This window comes from Cyprinodon tularosa, unplaced genomic scaffold (genome assembly GCF_016077235.1).
Source record: "Cyprinodon tularosa strain WSP-4 unplaced genomic scaffold, ASM1607723v1 ctg1, whole genome shotgun sequence".
Taxonomy (NCBI): domain Eukaryota; kingdom Metazoa; phylum Chordata; class Actinopteri; order Cyprinodontiformes; family Cyprinodontidae; genus Cyprinodon; species Cyprinodon tularosa.
The window spans coordinates 2607736-2629887 of NW_024037781.1; the positions used below are offsets into that span (position 1 = coordinate 2607736).

The 22152-nt window shown below is 35.9% G+C and overlaps 1 protein-coding gene across 1 annotated transcript; it reads right to left on the minus strand.

Annotated features, from left to right (window-relative positions):
- Window positions 1–14885: 14885 nt before the first annotated feature.
- On the minus strand, window positions 14886–20859 carry LOC119783968. Its single transcript, XM_038285787.1, has 6 exons — window positions 20511–20859; window positions 20146–20244; window positions 18315–18445; window positions 18033–18194; window positions 17635–17861; window positions 14886–15273 (listed from the first exon to the last, which is right to left on the minus strand). Exons 1-6 carry the CDS (start codon window positions 20575–20577, stop codon window positions 15159–15161), a joined length of 801 nt encoding a protein of 266 aa, XP_038141715.1. The 5' UTR covers window positions 20578–20859; the 3' UTR covers window positions 14886–15158.
- Between the last annotated feature and the right edge of the window lie 1293 nt (window positions 20860–22152).

Consider the following 22152-nt stretch of genomic DNA (forward strand, 5'->3'; position numbering starts at 1 on the left):
AAATAAGTCAGTACTTGTCTAGTGAATGGAAGGAAGGAAGGAAGGAAGGAAGGAAGGAAGGAAGGAAGGAAGGAAGGAAGGAAGGAAGGAAGGAAGGAAGGAAGGAAGGAGCAAAAGGTATTAAAGGGACATTAGGAAGCTAGAAGAAAGGACATGAGAAGGGCAGTTTATAAACAATGAAAGAAGGAAAAGATGAGGAACTGAATGAATACGATATAGAGCAGTAGTTTTCAAACTTTCTCAAGTACAACTTCCCTGCATGTTTTAGATGTCTTTGTTGCATGACATCTGATTCAAATGATTGCATGACATCTCCTGCAGCGATTAAGCGCTGAGGAAGCCTGTTAACTCATTCTTTGATAAGAGTTGGTGGCAGCAAGGAGAGATCTAAAACATGCAGGGCAGTGGTACTTGAGGAGCAGGACTGAGAGCTATTTATTTAGATCAGATTGGGAGTATAATATGAACAATTATTTTCCATCATATTTTCATGCTTTTAGAGATCTGAAAAACACTGATATAAAATTCTATTGTATACTCACCACTGTTTAGAATGCCACAGTATAATACAACCAAATGGCTACAAAAAAGGTCAAGGTAATCTCAATCCAAGACTCAGAAGCTGGATTTAAAAACTGGGGATGGCTCATTTTACCATTTACTATAAGGGTAAACATTTTAATCTTCTAAGTATTCCTCTAGATGTATACATCTCTACAAATGTGTTCATAACATACACCTTGTAACTAAAGGGCTCTTTACATTCTAAATCTATAGAAATAGTAAAGTAGTTTAGGGATTTCACATAAGGAGCAATGGGAGAATTAAACCCAACTTCTCTGGTCTGGCTGTCATTGTTGCCAAATATTGAATATGCCTTTAGAAATAAAATATTCAAAGATGTTGCAGGATAAAACTGATATGTTCACTTTAAAGGCTATTAATGAAGAGACTCCCATGCAGATTATAGGGCAGACTGAAGAAAAAAAAAAGTGTTGAGCTAGACTGTAGTGCAGGGCTGTCTAACTTTTATATCGGGCAAATTTAGCATCGTCATCTTTAATAGGAGAAGTTGAAACAGTATAAATGAAACTTATTTTTACCATTATAATAAGAGTTTTACTGAAACGAGTAAAGAAAAAGGCTTTTAATTCAACCATTCATTTCCACACCAGTTGTATGCATAAATGCTCCATTAGTTGTTTTTTTGTTTTTTTGTTTTTTTCACAGATCAAAATAAAAACTCAGAATACACCAATAGAATAAAATAAAAAAATGTGATGGAGTGTGACAGAAACCCTTTAGGGCTTATACCAAGGCCACACCCGTAAACCAACAAAATATCAGGCAGCTCACATTATGAAAGTCCTTTCAGAGAAAACAAAATAGACATATACAGTAACATTATTTTTACATTTTAGCATTCAGATTTCAGGGGGTCAAATTTTGGTAGTATCATACATCACTGTCTTTTTTGGATAACAGTATTTTTTTCAAAGACTTTCTACCATTTATTTCTGAAGATTCCAAATATTTTCCATATTCATTCCATAATTCTGCACCACGATGCCGAAAAGAAAATTGCACTTGAGTTTTAATACTTAACGGTAAATGAAAAGACAAAGCTTGTCTAGTATTATAAGAATGCACTTGGCAGTTCTTAACAAAATATTTCTTAAAAGTATCAGGAGACTGACCTTGTTTTATCATAAAAATAAAGGTACATGTTTGATAAATATTAATTTCAAAAATATTCAACAGCTGTAATTTGGAAAAAAGAGGAGCACTAGCTGCATCAACTTTAGAGAATGTTGCTAAGCGAACAAAAGCTTTTTGCAAAAGTAGTATTTTTTTAAGATAACTAGGAAATGTACTTGCCCAAACAATATTACAGTATGACAGGTATGGATAGATTAATGAATAATATAGAGTTAACATCACTTTATTGTGAACAAAATTTCTAATTCTTCTCAAAATACCTAGAGATTTAGTGACTTTTTTGCAGACTGTACCAATTTGTTCTCTCCAAAGGAGTTTGTCGTCAAGTTGGACACCCAAAAAACGAACAGTAGAAACTTTATCAATTTGTTGGGTTTGAATACAAATTCTTATATCATCAAATGTGTAATTTTTGTGCCCAGCAAAAACCATGAAATTACATTTTTTTCACATTCAAAGATAACTTATTGGCTTGGAACCAGGTTGAAAACTGGGCTAGATCTCTGTTCAAATTCTCTGTAATAGTAGTCAAGTCTTTATGAGAGATTAGAAAATTTGTATCATCTGCAAACAGAATAGGTATTGTAGAACTTGTGACATTAGCAAGATCATTAATGTAAACTAAAAACAAAAAAGGTCCTAGGATGGAGCCCTGCGGTACTCCAAATTGTATTGAGTTTTGCTTTGAATCAAGACCATTCATTGATACATACTGATATCTATTTTTTACATAACTAGTTAACCATTTATGAACAAAACCTTGAAACCCATATTTAAATAACTTTTTCAGTAAAATTTCATGATGAACAGTATCAAATGCTTTAGAGAGATCCAAGAACACTCCTATTGTATATTCATTATTGTTTAACGCAGTTAATATTCTGTCAGTAAGTTCTACAAGTGCCATATAGGTGGAATAATTCTTCCTAAAACCATATTGATACTGATAGATTATATTATGTGTATTTAAATGTTTTAATAATCTTTTATAAATCAATTTTTCTAAAACCTTTGAAAAACATGGTAAAACGGAAACAGGACGGTAATTTGTGAACATACTTGGGTCACCAGTTTTAAATACAGGGATGACTTTAGCTACTTTTAAATCTGTAGGGACAATACCAGTAATCATTGACAGTGCACATATGTGTGTCAGAGGTTTGCTCAATGGGGTCTGCACATCTTTTATCAGAGAGGCTCTAATGCCATCATGCCCTGGAGCTGAGTTTTTTAACTGCATTATAACCTCACACACTTCATTACTGTTTGGAAGATCAAAGCTATCCATTATTGGAAATGAATCTTTAATATAGTCAACTGGATCAATCGTTGTGTTTTGGATCTTGTTGGCAAGTGTGATACCTATACTTGAAAAAAAAATATTAAAATGACAAACAATTTTATATGGATCAGACAGAACAGAGTTTCCATTAACAAAAGTTGAAGGAAACTTTGATGCAGCCTTTTTTCTTTGTAATAATTGGTTAATCGTTTTCCAAGTGTTTTTTATATTATTTAAACATTTTCTAAACTGATTGCTGTAATATTTTTTCTTAGATGCTCTCAAAAAATGAGCAAATTTATTTTTATATAATTTATATGTAGCCAGATTTAGTGGAGTTGGGCATATAAGATATTTTTTATACAATTTATTTTTAATTCTAGAAGATTTTTTCAAGCCACTTGTAAACCAAGGCTTATTTTTCCTCACAACTCCATGCATTAATGGGAAACATTTATCAAAACAAGAATTAAACAGTTTTATGAACACTTTATAGGCAGAATTTGGTTCATTTTCATTATAAACTTCATCAAAAGAAATTTCTTGTATCATTTTTTTAAATTTGATTTTATTTGATTTACTAAAATTTGTAAAGTATTGAGTTTCAACTTGTCTTGTCTTCACATTTTCATTATATTTTGCAAAAAGAAATACTGGTAAATGATCAGTTATTTCTGTAAATAATAGCCCAGACATCGTATCATATGACAAAGTATTAAACAGTATATTGTCGATCAAAGTTGCAGATTGATTAGTTATCCTGGTTGGTTTGTCTATAGCTGGAAAAAAATAATTAGCATGCAGCATATTTAGAAATTCATTTGTCGGACCATGAATTTCACTTTCAAAATATTAATGTTAAAATCTCCCATAATATAACATATTTTGTCTTCTTGATTTATTTTTCCAAGAACTTTGTTCATTCCATCATTAAATTTAATAATATCAACATCAGGTGGCTTATAAATTTGACCAATCACAATATTTTTGTTTTTTGAAGTCTCAAGCTCGACAAACGTTGATTCTATATTAAATTCTTCATTATTGAGAATTAGATCATCTCGTTGAATAAATTTAAAATTTTGTTTCACAAAAATTGACAGCCCTCCCGTGTCCGGTTCTGCCTGATAGTATGGACAGAGTTGTATCCTGGCAGTTCATATAAACCAGATTCTTTAGAATTTTCTGTAAGCCATGTTTCACTGAGGCCAACAACCGAAAATGAATGATTTAATGTAGATAAGAATGTGACTAAGTGATCATAATTTTTAGGAAGACTACGTATATTCAAATTGAGTAGAGAAAATACACTATCCTTAGATGCAGACTCCAACAAAAGATTAAATTTTTCTTCATTATAATATTTGCAGGAACGATTATTTAGAGTACCATAAAAGAAGTTAGTATCAGGATCAAAATCATCATTATAGGAATTGTCAAGATCGTTCAAATCAAAGGGGTGAAATATTAATACATTTTCATCCAAATTTCTATCCATAGTATTTTCGTTATGACTTGAAAGTAAGTTCTCATCATCAAGCATGTAAAAAGGAAACAGCAGAGCAGTCTCTACAAAACCAAGAGAGCCAGAGATTAGAATAATGTCCAGTTATATGAGTACATTTTAAATGAAATCCTCTTTTGCAAATAGAACATAATACTTGACATTTCATTGCCTTTTGGCATTTAGAACAACTATCTTTGCTGTCCATGTCAAACATAATCAAGTAAAGTCATTCACTTCATGATCATTTACATTGTTATACTTTTGCTTTGTTTGTGGGACGGTGTGTTATGAGCTTATCAAATCTCAGAAAAGCTATGTCCCCTCGCTTTCTGGCTTCTTTCATGGCAGGAATAAGTTCTTTGCGCTTTTGTCTCACAGTCTCAGAGTAATTCTCATTGATGTAGATGTTCGATCCTTTGAGGTATCTTGCCTTCTCCAAAACAGTATTTCTGTCTTTATAACGAAGAAACCTGGCCACAATTGGCCTTGGTTTTTCATCTTTAGCAGGTGGCTTTCCAGAGCGATGGACACGCTCAAGCTCAATGTGTTTTTGATCTAGTTTGAGTTTTTCACTCAGGATCTTTCTTATTTTATCCTCTGCATCACTCCATTTTTCATGTTCAGACTCAGGGATTCCATCAAAAACCAGGTTTTTACGCCGAGACTGATTTTCCAAGTAGTCAATTTTCACATTCACAGTGTTCATCTTTGAATTGAGCATGTTGACATCATTGTTCAGGTCTTTACAGTTTTGGGACAACTTTTCTGCATGAAGCTTTTCATCCTCAAAATCCTTCTGAGTGAACTGAAGGCTTGCCCTCAGGTCACACAAATCCTTTGTGAGTCCATCCAGTCTTTTATTGAATGAATCCATGAGCATTTGCACAAAGCCTTTGTATGTATTTTCTTGCTGTTTTAACAACTCCATATAAACAGACTTCTGCTGCTCCAGTAGATCACGTACCTGAGTAGCAGTGATGAAGTCCTCCTCATTTTTCATATTTGGAGGCATTTTGTTGTCCACATGTGAATATTAATCCAAATCCAAAGCTCAAGGGAGGTTCTCCTATTGTTAGGCCCAGCACTTACGTATCCAAATGTATGCACTTCAGAGAGTCTATTCTCCAAAAATATGTTGAGAAATCTCAATATAAATTGATATCCTCACTTGATAGGGGTTTAAAGAAGGGATTGGCTTGATTTAATATGGATTGTAACAAGACCTGTCTCTCCTAGGAAGCTGTGGCCGCCATCTTGGATTCACACCCAAGATGGGGTTCACCACCTGCCAACCCCCCCACCTCCCCAAACAAAAAACCCTACAAATAATGCATAGACACAGAAACCGAAGGAGTAGAACAGGAAGGAATGAGGTTGTAAAGTGATTATATTATATTTCATATGATTCCACTTTACAATCTAGCGCAGAATTAGCAGCAGCTTTTCACATCCGCATTTCATTTGGATTAGAAAGGTTCTCTCTTTAGCAGCGCAGGCAGCCCACTCTGCATGATGACGGCACACAAAAAGAAATAGCGAAACAGATCTCTGAAGCTAACATCATGCATTCACATCCTGCTGGTGCATGATGTGGATGCAACCACCTGAATCCGCTATGCTAAAGCAGATAAACCTTTGCTGAGTTTGAATTCAGGGGCTGCGTCCTCCAAAGGCCAGATTCATCGGCCGATTACGTCATAGCATGGCACCGAAGCCTGTTTGGATTGAAATGCTCCTCGTTGTGCGGCCAACAAATGTGGCCTTCTTTTTGCCCGTTTTGAATGACGGGTCCGGTGTATCCTCCGAGTTCAAGCTGGCTGGCTGCTCCATGCTCAGAGGAAAAAGGTAAATGACATGGAACAGTGGTGACTATTGTATGATTATGGTAAATTCTTATTAAGTCAGATGTGTGGCGGATAATGTTTAGGTTTTATTTGTTCCTGTTCGAATGGGTTTGGCTATAATTTAGGCAGAGATTCCAACATATTGGCAATGTGGGGACTGTAAATCGGATATTCGTGATGACGGTACTGCTGCTGAAGCTCCTCAAATATGTTATAAGCACCCGGAACAGTAGTGAGAAGTTTAGTATCCATTCTTTGCCTGCTTTGTGTGTCAACTGTCATGGTTGACAGTGCATACAGGCAGTGAAATCCGGGGAAGGTTGAATCTGTTTGAATCCATATTCAAAACTTTTCTGGCCTCCTTATTTTCACAGACCTCGAAGGACCCAGTCCAGGTAGATTGGGTCCTTGGAGGATGCAGCCTCTGAAAACAACATGCCCACTGAAAACCTGAGGGTCAGCATTGAATATATCATTTTAAAGACAACTTTCTCTAAATCTAAAAGTTGATTTTGTGTAAAAGGAACCGAGGTGGATCTAGAACAAAATGCTCAGAGCAGCCAATCTGGTACCACCAGAGGGTTCAAAGTCAGCTAAATCACCTTTATTTCAGTTTGTTTTAGTGTCATCTATTCAAAACTTGCATATACTGTTGCCCAGAAACCTAGATTACTATATAGGAAATTTAAATAATAGAGAAATGTTTGGACCATGTTACTATATGACTAACAATATCCCAGGGCAGACTGAGCATGTAATTAAATCACAAAAGGCCATTGGTAACGAGGCTGTTTGCCAATACGAGGGTACATCCTATGATATCAAGGTTATAGGAGGAGGTATAGGGGGAAACTTGCACAAACATCAGATATACTCACATCAAAGTCAATCCAGGAGTTTCAAAGAACCTCAAGACCTCTAATGCAGCTGAAGTGAGTTCATAATCCACCACACAGATTTATCCCCGACATCGGCTTCAACTGTAGCATTCCTTCTACTATGCAATTCTTCAGCCAGAATATTTTCATCATATCTGTAGTAAAGACAAAAAAAAAGGCTATTATTATTACCCACGGGTCTAATATCCCTTTTTCAGAAGGAAAGGTTTTCATTTCCTTTTTTGATGAAGGTCTTTAAATGTAAGTGAAGTTTCCACAGCAGGTGAGAACATGGGGAGACATAATATGCAAGTGCTGACACACCGTTTTATAAGGTCCAAAGTCAGAGCAGGCAGACATCCACCAGGAAATTTCATAAAGAGCGAAATCAACCTATGCTTTATCATTTGCTAACCATACTAGGCTGACCTTAACCCCACAGACAAGAGCTATTAAACCAGACAAGACTTTCCTAGCCTGGAAAAAAAAAAAAAAAAAAGCAATTTCGTTTCTTAAAATAAGTGCATTTGTTCTTGGATTGATGAGGTAAAAGAGCCATTTTGCAAATGGAACAAGACAATTTACACTTAAAATAAGAAAACACAATTGTATTGTCTTATTTCAAGTGCATATTATCTAATGATCTTATTTTAAGAGTAAAAATATTCATTCCATTGGCAAACTATCTCATTTACCTGCTCAAATTAAAGATAAATACACTTAATTTAAGACTTTTTTACTTATTCCTAGATTGTTTTTCCAGTGTAAAACCATCAGCAGAGCTACCGGCTACTCCATTTAATGAATGCATTCAGTGTACAGTGCTTAAATTTTCATACTTTTAGGAAACCAGCGTTGCCATTAACAGTCCTGTTGTTTGTTGACCCTGTTTAACACAGTAGCAACTCTGGAGGTATTTTGATGGATCAAAAACTGATGAAAACCCATGCACTGCAAAAATTATTTGGAAATAAGCAAAATGTCTTAAATGAAGTGTATTTACCATTAATTTGAGTAGGTAAATAAGAAGATTTGTCAATGGAATAAGTATTTTTATGCTTAAAATAAGATAATTAGATAATATGCACTTGAAATAAGACAAGGCAATTGTTTTTTTCTTATTTTAAATATATATATATATATATATATATATATATATATATATATATATATGCTACGATTAACTATCAATATAGAAGCTTAAGAAAAATTACTAGCAAAATGAAAACTGCCTGACTAGTGGTGGAGGGGTAGAGTTAAACAGTCCAATTTATGTTTTCTAGCTGATTTGAATAAGTCAGAATAAATTTGCATTTCCTTCATTTTGGATTTTGGCATTAAAAAAATATGCTCTTTTCTGATTAAAATAACTAAGCATTAGCAGAAATAACCTAATGTGACAAGGTAGCGAAAATGGAAAAAAGTTATCTTGAAAAACTGTCATTAATGGAAAATGAGACCGATATTAGTAGACAGAAGGTGAGGAAAGAAATGCCGCACAGACAAAAGGAAAAGAAAGCATAATCTGACAGCCACATCCAACTGGCAAAAGGTTAAAACAGAGAAGCTGCTTGTTAAAAAAATAAATAAATATCCAGCTTGTAATTAATAACCCTTACGCATATTAAGCGTCTTCTTTATTCATGAGCACCTGTTTCCGATGACCTGAGGCGCCGTACAGGATCCACCTGCATTTAAGAAGATGAAGTATTTCAGCCAAACATTTAAGGGTCATGATTAGGGTGGATAGAACCATTACATGGTTATTTCATCAAAGAAACATGATTTTTAAGTTTATTTGGCTGCTTTGAAATATAAATTTGAATGACATGGGTTTGGGATGTTGTTAAAATCAGAAGCTAGAATTGTTCCCTATTCGTAAAACCATAAAACTACCCCCATGTGTTGTATTTAAAGGTATTGTGGAGGATTTTCACTCATTTTTGAAAAGACCCACCCTCTCCTTGCGTGAAAGAGTGTGCACGAGCCCATTTCTCCTCGTGCACGCTCTTTTTAAATGTTTAACTCAGCCTTACTTTCCAAAAGATTTGTATATTTTCCACTATGTCAGACTCACCGCCAGTAAGTGAAAATGAGGACAAGCACGAAGGACGGCCTTATATAAACATATCAACAGAATGATTGACAATTGGGGAGGACCACTTATTGAGATGATCCATCTGAAGTTAGGAGAATATTTGAAATAAAGTCTGAAGACAAATATTGAAAACACGGTTTATTCCTATATTCATCTTATCTGGGGCTGAAAGATAAGGGAATTCCATATTTTTTAAAGATTATGCCTCTAATTACAGCCGATAATGTGAGCGCTTTCCAGGAACCATAACGGTTAAGGTTGCAACTAACAGAGAGATGTTGATATTGGGCTCTAGTAGCATAATCAGTCTGACTTCATTTCATGATGTGATGCATTCAGAGAACAGATCTCACGTTGGAAAAAAAACTTGATGCAAAGACTGTGTATTAAGTGGAACATTTTGTTTATTTTATTAGCTTCTATGTTCAAATAAATTTAGAGTATTCGGAACTGAAAATTTGATTTATTTTAATATTCAACCACTCAAATATTTTCCAAAATTGATTTATTATTTTATTCTTATCATTTAAGTGTAAATGTAATTTATTCATTCAGAGGATTACAATAACTGATAACATTAAAAATATTGTGTGTGTCTCACTCGATAAATGAAAATCAACCCTTTTAATAATTTACTGTTAAACAACAGATGTAATTTTCTTAAAATAAAGTCATCAGCTAGGAATAATTTGGAAAGGAGAAAAATTATTTTGAAGAAAATTTGGCAATTTTGGGGGATTTTTTTTTTTTTTTTTTTTTTTTTTTTTTTAATGGAACACTATACCACCTTTTGCTACATATTGACATCCTTTAGAAAAAAATGAGAAAAATTAATAAATAAAACCTTAAAAATAAGTATTTAATGACAATTTCAAAAAGAAAAAAAATAGTTTACTTATAGGTTTTTTTTTTTTTCTCTTCTTTTTTTAAACCTCCCAGCTACAGTTTTATAAAAAAAAAAAAATCTTATGCTTTCTTGCATTGTATTTTACTCAAAATGCAGCTGTCAAACAGTGATACATTGACGATATAGGACTACTCTAGTAAAAAAACATGACCTCAGACAGTCCAATTGTAGCTACTTTCTCAAAAGCAAAAAATTTGTGAACATGGGAACCTTTCTAAAACTGAAAGTGCTGAATAAAGACATCAAATAGTCTAAATAAGCATCAGAATCCTAAGCTTCTGACTTAACATGTTGTTACTGCATCACAATTACCGTAGGTTATCTGAACCATTTCCAGCTGTAAACAAACAGATGCAGCTATAGACATATCAGAAAAAGAATGGCATTCCCCACCTTTGCACTTTTTTTATTTCCCTTCCAACATTTTGTAAAAGTGCAAATGTCTCCATAAACTGCATAAATCCACTATTCAGATTGATATTTGAGTTTTATTCAAACTAACTCTCACCCTGCATGTTCTCCATCCGGTTAGCTCCTTCTGTGACTCAGTTGAGCAGCATCTCTATCCTCACAGCTAGTTAATTAAAGTTAATTATGCTCACCTGGCATCGCAGGTGTAAATCAGTCTCTCATTAGAGAGCTGAAAATGAAGGAAGAGGAGGCAGCGCTGGGAGAAGTAACGCAGGACAAACTGGGCCAGCATGTGATTGCTTTTTGGCCTGAAACTAAAAAAAAAATACATAAATACCTACCATTACCAGCAATAAATGAACAGAAATTAACCATTAGAAAAATCAAATGTAGCCTGGATAAAGAGGTGTGTGTCATGAGGATGACATTATTCCTAAATTAAATTTTCACAGTATCCAAATATTTGAAATGACTCTATTTCCAAGCAAATTATTAATGCTCACTGGCCATGATGATATTCATTGAAAACTCACCAACCGGCATTTTACTGTGATTATAGTAAAACATTAAATTTATTAACTTACAGGTATTTATTACTTAATTTTTTTTTGCTGTACTATTTCCTGTTCCACGTTTAAACCTGGTAAGTTGATTCTTTTTTTTATGTAGTAAAATAACACCTGGATATAATTAAATTAATAAAATTCTGTTTATTTTTATAGCGCCAATTCACAACACGTCATCTCAAGGCACTTTACTGTTCACCGGATCATACAGTCAAATTTAATTAAAGTTTTCTATCTAAGGAAAACCAATTGATTGCATCGACTCATTGACTTGAAGGCAATCCCTCACACTAAGCATGCTTGTAGCGACAGTTGAGAGGAAAAACTCCCTTTTAACAGGAAGAAACCTCCAGCAGAACCAGGCTCAGTGTGAGCGGCCATCTGCTGAAGCTGACTGGGGTTCAAAAAGCAACTGTGAAATGTGTTCTTTGTGTAAAAAATTACACAAAGAACCTTTCAAAATGTCAAAAAGAATATTTACAGCTAATAAAAGAGAAACTTTAGGTTCTGTAACTTTCCAAGTTCTACTGATCTGATTTTCTGGCCATATTTACAGAAAACACATTTCTTCTTGTTGCCAGGTCTGACTACAGTAGATTCACTTAAGCTGCTAATCCAATGATTTTTTTAAATAGCAATTGAGGAAAACTCTTATGACCAAATTATTATTAACATTACACTTATTAATGATTTAATCCAGGGCACAAAAAAAGACTAAATTGGCAGAAAAACCTTAAGGTATAATAGGATAGGTAGGATAAGAAACATTTCTCCAACTTGTAAAATCTATATTTTAAAAAAATTTATCAATTACAGCAACCAAGGGCTGTTTTTTCCACAATTAATCCCACAAATCAAAACTAGGTTCTCCTTTTGGGGTTTATTACATAAATATCTGTTTTGAATTTTAATCTATCATTTTAGATCTTTTGAATTTCCTGTAGAAAGTTTGACATGTGGCATTTGAATCAAAACAGTTATGGGCTTTTATTCTGAAGGACGCTGCAGTAAATCATAATAGGTGAAAGTCAAATAAGTTTTTTTTTTTTTATTGCCATGTAATTCCAAATTTTACTCCCTTCAGTTAAATTGTACAATTTAGGTAAAACAACCTCTGCACTATATATTCACTTTACTTTTTAACAGAAGACAGCATGACTCCATATAGGTAACTGAAGCTGCCTTGCATTTGGAAGTTGCAATTGACAAATTAAAACAACGCTTGAGTGGGTTGTCAAATTTACAGAACCCTACAGGCTGCAATATTAATAGGTTGTATAATTCAGTACCATGGAAACGAGAGCCTGAGTTAAAACCTGTTTCCAGAAAAGCAATAATAAAGCAACAGAGGGCTATAGATATCATAGAGGCTGCTTGTTCCCACAGGAATCAATGTCAGTGCAGCAGGAGGTCTGAGTATCAGCCAACAGCCTCATTTATTAAACCTAAATAGCATTCAAAAATTGTTTAATCTTAGCTCTTAAGAGCACCATGGCAACAGCTGTTTCTTCAATCGCATTAGTTGGTATTTGACTCAGTCACAAACCTGAGTGTCAACAGACCAGGATGCTGAGAGATGTGCTACATGGGCTCCATCTAGTGGTGAAGGCAAAGAAGACAACCAATCTGAACTTTAAGTTTGCTCCAAGTAATACAACATATATGTACAGGTGCTGGTCATAAAATTAGAATATCATGAAAAAGTAGATTGATTTCAGTAATTCCATTTAAAAAGTGAAACTTGTATATTATATTCATACATTACATACAAACTCATATATTTCAGATGTTTATTTTGTTTAATTTTGATGATTACAAATGACAACAAATGAAAATCTCAAATTCATCATATCAGAAAATTAGAATATTGTGAAAAGGGTCAAAATTGATGGCCCCTGGTGCCACACTCTAATCAGCTAATTAACTCAAACCACCTGCAAAAGCCTTTAAATGGTCTTTCAGTCTAGTTCTAGTGCTACACAATCATGGGGAAGACTGCTGACTTGACAGTTGTCCAAAAGACGACCATCGACACCTTGCACAAGGAGGGCAAGACACAAAAGGTCATCGCTAAAGAGGCTGGCTGTTCACAGAGCTCAGTGTCCAAGCACATTAATAGAGAGGCGAAGGGAAGGAAAAGATGTGGTCGAAAAAAGTGTACAAGCAAGAGAGATAACCGCACCCTGGAGAGGATTGTGAAACAAAACCAATTCAAAAATGTGGGGGAGATTCACAAAGAGTGGACTGCAGCTGGAGTGAGTGCTTCAAGAACCACCACACACAGACGTATGAAAGACATGGGTTTCTGCTGTCGCATTCCTTGTGTCAAGCCACTCTTGAACCACAGACAGCGTCAGAAGCGTCTTGCCTGGGCTAAAGAGAAACAGGACTGGACTGCTGGTGAGTGGTCCAAAGTCATGTTCTCTGATGAAAGTAAATTTTGCATTTCCTTTGGAAATCAAGGTCCCAGAGTCTGGAGGAAAAGAAGAGAGGCACTTCATCCACGTTGCTTGAAGTCCAGTGTAAAGTTTCCACAGTCAGTGATGGTTTGGGGTGCCATGTCATCTGCTGGTGTTGGTCCATTGTGTTTTCTGAGGTCCAGGGTCAACGCAGCCACATACCAGGAAGTTTTAGAGCACTTCATGCTTCCTGCAGCTGACCAACTTTTTGGAGATGCAGATTTCATTTTCCAACAGGACTTGGCACCTGCACACAGTGCTAAAGCTACCAGTACCTGGTTGAAGGACCATGGTATCCCTGTTCTTAATTGGCCAGCAAACTCTCCTGACCTTAACCCCATAGAAAATCTATGGGGTATTGTGAAGAAGAAGATGCAATACACCAGACCCAACAATTCAGAAGAGCTAAAAGCCACTATTAGAGCAACCTGGGCTATCATAACACCTGAGCAGTGCCACAGACTGATCGACTCCATGCCACGCCGCATTGCTGCAGTAATACAGGCCAAAGGAGGCCCAACTAAATACTGAGTGCTGTACATGCTCATACTTTTCATGTTCATACTTTTCAGTTGGCCAACATTTCTATAAATCCTTTGTTTTTATTGGTCTTCAGTAATATTCTAATTTTCTGATATGATGAATTTGAGATTTTCATTTGTTGTCATTTGTAATCATCAAAATTAAACCAAATAAACATCTGAAATATATGAGTTTGTATGTAATGTATGAATATAATATACAAGTTTCACTTTTTAAATGGAATTACTGAAATCAATCTACTTTTTCATGATATTCTAATTTTATGACCAGCACCTGTAAATTAAACACTTTTGCATAAATAATACATGTATAATGCAATGAATAGAAGAGATGATTCTTTGCAATTTATTTCCATTTTTATTTAAATTAGAAAAATTTTTATCAAAACATTCAAGTTTTCAGGACAAAACATTGACAGTGCAATAAAGGACTCCAAAAATACCGTACCACAGGAAAACAGTAAGACAAATATGTTCTCTTGACAGTTAAGAGAACTTTATATGGACGAAAAATAAGGCCGTTAACAATTCAGATGTCAAACTATTCTCCAAAAGACTCTAAAAACACATAGTCATTCAAACTACTGCTTGTACAAACTGAATATTAATACTTAAAAACATAGTACGTATTAAATATAAAGAAAACTGATACCAATCTAACAAGCCAATCCAAAAACTGGCATCAATGGCTTTTTTTTTTTTTTTTTTACAATTCAGTAGCTTGTTTTTCCACCCCTCAGCCACCATCTTATAGAAACTGTAGATTAGCTAAGCTAAATCCTCCTATTTGAAGTTTAACAGGGTGTTTTATCAACAGTCCTTAGGAAGAACACTGGCTGTTTTCGTGAATAACCAGCCATGTAAACAACATTTTTGGCCCATTGAAACAATCATTTGACTCAATATGTGGCATAGTTTTCACCAGACAGAATCCACCTGCCGGGATTAATCAATAGAGCATTTTGCATCCACGGATAAGTCCTTTGTATATCCCATAATCCTTTGCAGTTCCTCAATGCAGGGAACTATTAACTGGCTTTGAAGCTGAGCAACTTTAAACCTAAAGAAAAACAAAAAACAAAGAGTGACATTAGGAATACATCTCAAATGAAAGAATTCTTCCTACTGAAGCATTGACCCAAGAAAGAATGTTCTAGACCTATGAGGCTACCAGCACACAGAAGCATCTTAATTGTTTTACTGAAACAACTGTTATATTCTTTAAATAGGCTGAAAAACTGGACTCCAGTCGGATCTTTAGGTGGATGTTTCAACAGAAAAATTAATTGGTTTTTATCTATTTACCCAGAGAGGACTTCAATACATTACATATGAGCCAAGCTACATTCTATTTTTCCCCATAAAACCTTTAAAGTTGTAGGGAAGCGGCCGTTCCAACATTTCCGAATTCTCCCGAGTGGTGCCCAACTTTACACGAGTGAATAAAATTAATGTGATTGGTCGATTATCAAGGGGGCGGGATTGCTGTGGAGGAAGGTTCACAAGCAAGTTTGATTGTGGCCGGTGTCTCTTAAGCAACTTAGTGCTAGTAGGTTCCCAATGGGAAATGACATTGGGACCAAGTAGCACTAAATTGGTGACTTAGCAACGACACTGTAAAGGAACGCTATGGACAGCAGAAACATGCAAGAGGACAGTTTTGAACCGGAGGTCGTGGATAAGTCTCCTCCGTCATACATTTTTTATTTTGAGGAGGAAAGTGGGGACGAAGTTGTTGTGGGAGAGGACGCCAGAAGCTTGGGTTGGTGTAGAAGGCTTACAGCCGTACATGTTTTAGCCTTTGCCTCGCAACACTGCCTTTTCTGTTAGCTCTCCACCTGACACAGACATCCATCTCCGTGAACACAGGGATGGAAATCAACGGGAAAGTTAATGACTCTTATTTCAACCGTTGTGTATATTAGCTGCGACATTTGAATAAAGACCATTGATATATGATTGGCCAAATTTAGGTGCACAAGCTGACGTATAACTAACTGGCCTGCATAAGATAACAAAAAAAAACAAAAAAAAAAACACAGCTTTTAACCCATTTAGGCCAGGAAAGCATTACCGCATTTCTACCATTCAAGCCGGGGGCGCTGTTGCGTAATTCTACCATTGACGCCGGGAGAGCATATAAGTCAAGCAAGAAGAAAGAAGTTTTTTTCAAGCAAACATGGAGGAGTTTGACAGAGAAGAGTTGTCGGAAGGCAGTGATTTTGAGGAGTGTGTCGGCTTTGATGACGGCATAGATGAAAATGATGACTTTGAACGCGCTGAACCAATCGACGGGGATTTGTGGTTAAGACATATGTTCGAAGACGACGAGCCGGACGCTAGCGACGATGAGTTTGAAGGTTTTGATAGTGACTGGAAGACGGAGAACTACCACCGCAATGCACGGAGTGTTTTCAACCGCACACCTGGAGTGAAAGTTGATTTGCCTGCAGACGCCACACCGCTGCAGGCATTTGAGCATATTTTTAATGAAGAACTTTGGATGCATCTTGTTACCGAGACGAATAGGTACAGTGACCTAACAAACCAAACTCCAACAAGAGCAAAGATGGCAAAGTGGTCACCCGTGACTGTGACGGAGATGAAGACATTTATTGGGCTGTGTATGGGCATGGGATTTCTTGTGTTGCCAGTACGAAGAGATTATTGGCGACAGAGTAAACCTCTCTTCAGGACGCAGTTCCCCCAAAATATGTCCCGGGACAGATTTGTGGCCATCTGGAGGTAAGTTGTATTGCAATTTATAACACAGACATATGCATTATTATGCATAATAATACTGTTAATAAGTAATCATCAGATAGTTATTTATGTAATGTTTGTTCTTTATTTTAAAAACGTTTTATATTGCACATTCTCAATGAAGACATGATCACATATGGAAAAAATAAAAGGTTGAATTTTTTTTTTTCTTTTTGATTACTGCTTTTCACTTTTTTTTTTTGGAAGAATTTCAAAGATAAAATATATTTTGAGTTCTATCTGCTACAGAAGCTGAGATATCAATAATTTACTAGGCGTTGACACAGTTGCTAAATTTACAGAAAAACTTCAGGTTTTAGGGGTATTTTTTAAAATCGGCCATAGGTTTTTAAGGTGTTTTTTCCAGGCGTTTTAGGCCTAAATGGGTTAAGACAGGATTTTTTTTTTTATAATTTTCTAACTTTTGGGAAAATACCGTTTGATAAAGAGTACATATATATTTATGTTAAAGCCACAATGATTTGGAATTTAAATATGATTTCCCTACGACTTTAAAAACCCTTTAGTAGCATTTGTCTAAAGGAAAACCTGCCTTTTTTTAAACTTACATTAAAATGTGTATGTTTATTTTATTAATGTGCATGCATGTTGCAAACCACCTGAACTATTCAATAAGCTTTAAAAGCCTGACAGTTACCTCCGCAGCAGTTCCCGTGCTCTGCTGGGTTCTGGTCGGTAGTGCTCCAGAGCAGAAAGACTGTGAGCAGCCAAGACGCCGTAACACTGTTCTCTCAGCACGTTGTGGTTCACCGTGTCCCACTGTGGTAAGTCACTGGTGAATCGCCACGCCATAAGGGAGTGCTCCAACACAGCATCCCACTCTTTGTTCCTGAGGAGAACCTGGCCCCACTCCTGACATGAAAGCTGAAGGCCAATAAGAAGTAGGATAAGCAGGTTAGGTCTTAGCTTGAATAAACCAAATCACCTGACTTAAAAGATAAAAATTATGAGGAATTTTCTGCCAAAATATACACTTTTTTCTGATTGATGCATCAAGTGAGGAAAGGATGAATAATTTGGTTCTTTAACACGTACTTTAAAAGCCAGCAGGTGAGGATAGGCCTTTCTGTAGCAGTGAGCATCCCTGTTGGAGCCAAACCGTGAATACGGTATAGACCTGTATACATTCGTCTTCTTCAGCTGAAGGTCTTCCTGAAGATACTTGAGGTCTGTCGCCACCATTCTAGGCTCTTGGCTCTGAAAACAATCCAGAACATTATGTTTCTGTTAAGTCTCAGGCACTAACTATACAGAAACACATGTTTTGATCTATAAATGCTCAATTCAGTAGCAGGAACACATAATAAAGGTGAATACCTGTTCAACCAGGATGAGGGATCTGATGAGCTGCACCAGCTGCTGCTGGGAGAGTTGGGTTGGATGTTCATCCATCTTTTCACACTGGCTCTCCATCCTTTCTCCCCACAGGCCCCCAAAGGATAAATCCACTGCAACAAAAATGAGCGACATTAAAACACAGTCTGTGTTTGGACAACATTGAACTACCCCGGCGCTACACCAATAATACCCTCAAACATGCCACATCCTAGCTACTATTTGCCTTAAATTTGAGGAATTTGCAGCATCAAACCTAATTTGTTATTTATGGATGTTAGAGCTTGGCCTGGGTAGTCTTGTTTTTCTGACTGTGACTAAGTAAATATGCTCTCCTTAATCCTCCGACATGGGAGCTGGCTTGGAGCGTGTCTGCATGGTTGCAGGTTTCCTGGACAGGGCCACCCGTGGAGCTAGTTGAAAGTTGCCTTTTGTGTCTCTTCTTTTTCTATGTATGCTTCTGTCTCCTTGAACAGTAGTCAGCCTTGGCAGATGGACGCTCACACTGAGCCTGGTTCTGCTGGAAGTTTCTTCCTGTTAAAAGGGAGTTTTCCTCTCCACTGTCACTACAAGCTTGCTCGGTGTGAGGAATTGCCTTCGAGTCAATGCCATCAACTGGTTTTCCTTAGATATAAAATGTTGAAACTAATCTGAATGTATGAGCTGGTTGAATTTTCTCTTTAAAGTGCCTTAAGAGGACATGTGCTGTGAATTGGCGCTATATAAATGAACTGAATTAATTAGTAGTATTGACGGTGGTATTGGTACTAGAGTGTCAGTAGCGTCACATATATGATTAAGGCCATGTTAATGAATACACTAAATGCAACAGAAGCAAAATCAATGTATATTATTACAGTGGAATCTGGCTATAGTGGTCACGGATATAGTAATCAACCGCTTATATAGATCAAAGGCTTGGGACAGAATGATTTCTATACAAATGCTGTTTAAATAATTCGTTTATAGTAATCAAGAAATACACTTAAGTGTTCATTTTTGGCCATTTTATGAATGTAGACATGTGCAAAAATAATTTTAAAAGTATGTGTTGCCTAGTTATTTTATTTTCTTACTCCCATGATTCCTTTCGGTGCCTCTGCTTCTGCCTAGCTAGCTAACGTAAAGAGTTGACGGCCAGGGAGGAGGAGGATGAGGATGAAGAAGAGGAGACTGTTGTCCCTTCAAGAGCTGAGATGAGGAATGCAGTTTGCATTTTAAAGAATGGTCTGGTGCATGTTTGTTTCAAAAACTTTGACCTTTTACATCGTTTTGAAAAAGAAGTGAACTACGTGTTGGTAAAACACTCTGATCCAGGGAACCAGGGATAAATATATGGACCAACTTGACCACTATAAATGGATTCCACTGTTATACTATATGAAAATTATATTTGAAATGATGACAACATTACATAAAGATACCCAAAGTGTTTAATCAATTCTAAACACTTATCTGTAAACAAGGCTTGCAAAAATACACAACAGAGAAGTTGTGTGAAAGTTTTCAGCTTTAGTTAATTCAGCTTTAGTCTTAATTCCTGCTTGTGTCATAACAAAACCTCCAACACATTAGCTCTATAAACTGTCATTGGTGTTTAATTCGGATAAAATACAGGTTCTCAATCTGATCAAAAATTATTTGCACCATTCAAACCCTTTAATCTGAATCCTTACTTCTTAATAACCATGTGCTGTTTTTATTGTCAACATTTTCAAACTTGTATACCCTTTCTTTTAAATACCTACTCTTTTTTCAGGCCACACACAATTTTCCCCACTGTGGGACAATCATTTTATTTTTTCTTACTTACAAGAGTGTGCTCGCTTTGTGCTTGGGTTCCTGCCTCTTGGAAGTGCAGCAGGGGCCAAACGAGCACCGAGAATCTCGAAATAAGACCTTCTCATTCGAGCTGCAAAAAGTGAAAAAATAAAATATACTTATGAAAATGTCTGTGTATCATTTTCTTTAGAAAAAAACTATTTTTTTGTGGAAAAATTATTAGTAAATATTAAGGTAAAACGTAAATATAGCAACTGTTTAACTTATTTCACAATCAGTAAAAGGCGCTCGTTGGCGCGCGCATCCTGTTAACATTAGCATGATAGCAAAGCTCCCAATAAGTTTGTAGCATTAAACCCCGAATAAATCATTTTACTGCATCAGAGTCAGGCTTACCTGCTATTTTGGGTTGGGGTGCAGGTATTTCCACCAAGGCACGTCGTTGCTGACAAAGCGCCGCCATCGCTGCCAAACGTTTATCAGTAAAGATGTGGAGCTAGCTTCTTGCTAATCATGTAGCCAGAACTTTAAACCCCGCGGGGGTGCAGAACTAAACACTCCTCCACCTTAGCAGCTGGCGCGCGACAAACACAGACACTGACCAGCTCTTTAAAGGGTGTTATAAACCTACCTGATATAAGCTAAGCCTTTCGCGAACAACAAAAAAACCTATATTTAAAACTTTTAAAGCTATGCCTAGAAGTGTGTACAACTTCTGTATGCTAGGGACAATGCTTTCAGGAGGAGGCGCTCGATCGAGAGACGAGTTGCCGCGCGGGCGGGGCTTAGGTCAGCATGCTGCCATCTGATTGGTTGAGGGGATGAATATGCAAAATAGGCTCGGCTTGTACGCCATGCCCACGCACGTACTTTACTGCTGCTGGAAAAGTACATCACGTAAAACACGCAGGAACCATGATACATGGGAACAGGACAAACATTTTGAACGTGTAAAGGCGTATTTACAAATGAATATCTTACATGACATTACTGTATTCTACTGAAGAGGATTAAGGCCACTTAGAAAAAAAAGTTAACTGATTTTTAAATTTCATTTCAGTATAATGTGAGGAAAAAAAGTCAGAATTCTGACTTTAATCTCAGAATTCTGACTTTCTTTTCAGAATTCTTACTTTTTTCCTTAGAATTCTGACTTTGATAACAGAATTTTAGATCTTAATATAGTTTGGCACCATGGTAGGAAGAGATGTGGGAGCAGTCAGTTTCACTAATAAAGATGTGACTTGAGATTAAAATCAGAATTCTGACTTTTCCCATATTAAACTGAAATATTTTAAAATGAGTTAACTTTCTTCAGTGTGCTCTAATCCTCTTCCATAATGTTCTATTAATATTAATGTGGGGGGAAAAAAAGATTTAAAATTCTGACTTTAATCTCAGAATTCTGACGTTTTACCTCAGTATCTGACTTTGATAACAGAATTTTTGATCTTAATGTAGTTTGGCACCATCAAGGAAGAGATGTGGGAGCACTCAGCTTCACTAACAAAGATGTGAGTTGAGATTTAAGTAAGAATTATGACTTTTTTCTCAGAATTCTTAGAAAAAAGTCAGAATAAAAAAAAAAAATAATAAAATAAATCTGACTTTTTTCTTCCAATTCTGACCTTAATATCAGAAAACTGACTTTTTCTCAGAATTTTAGATCTTAATGTAGCTTGACACCATGAAGGAAGAGATGTGGGAGCAATCAGCTTCACTAACAAAGATGTGAGTTGAGATTAAACTCAGAATTCTGAGATTAAACTCAGAATTCTCAGGAAAAAAATCTGAATTCTGATATTAAAGCCAGAATTCTGACTTTTTCCCATATTAGACTGAAATAATAATTAAAAATAAGTTTACTTTTTTTTATTCTTCAATGGCCCTAATCCTCTTCCATAGTATTCTATTAATATTAAGGTAGAAAAAAAAAATATTTCCAACGAATAAGCAATAAAAAAAAAAGAAGATAATTAGGGTAAATTAAATATTTTTAAAAATCTGGCTAAATGAGTCTGAGAGTTTAACCCTTTCC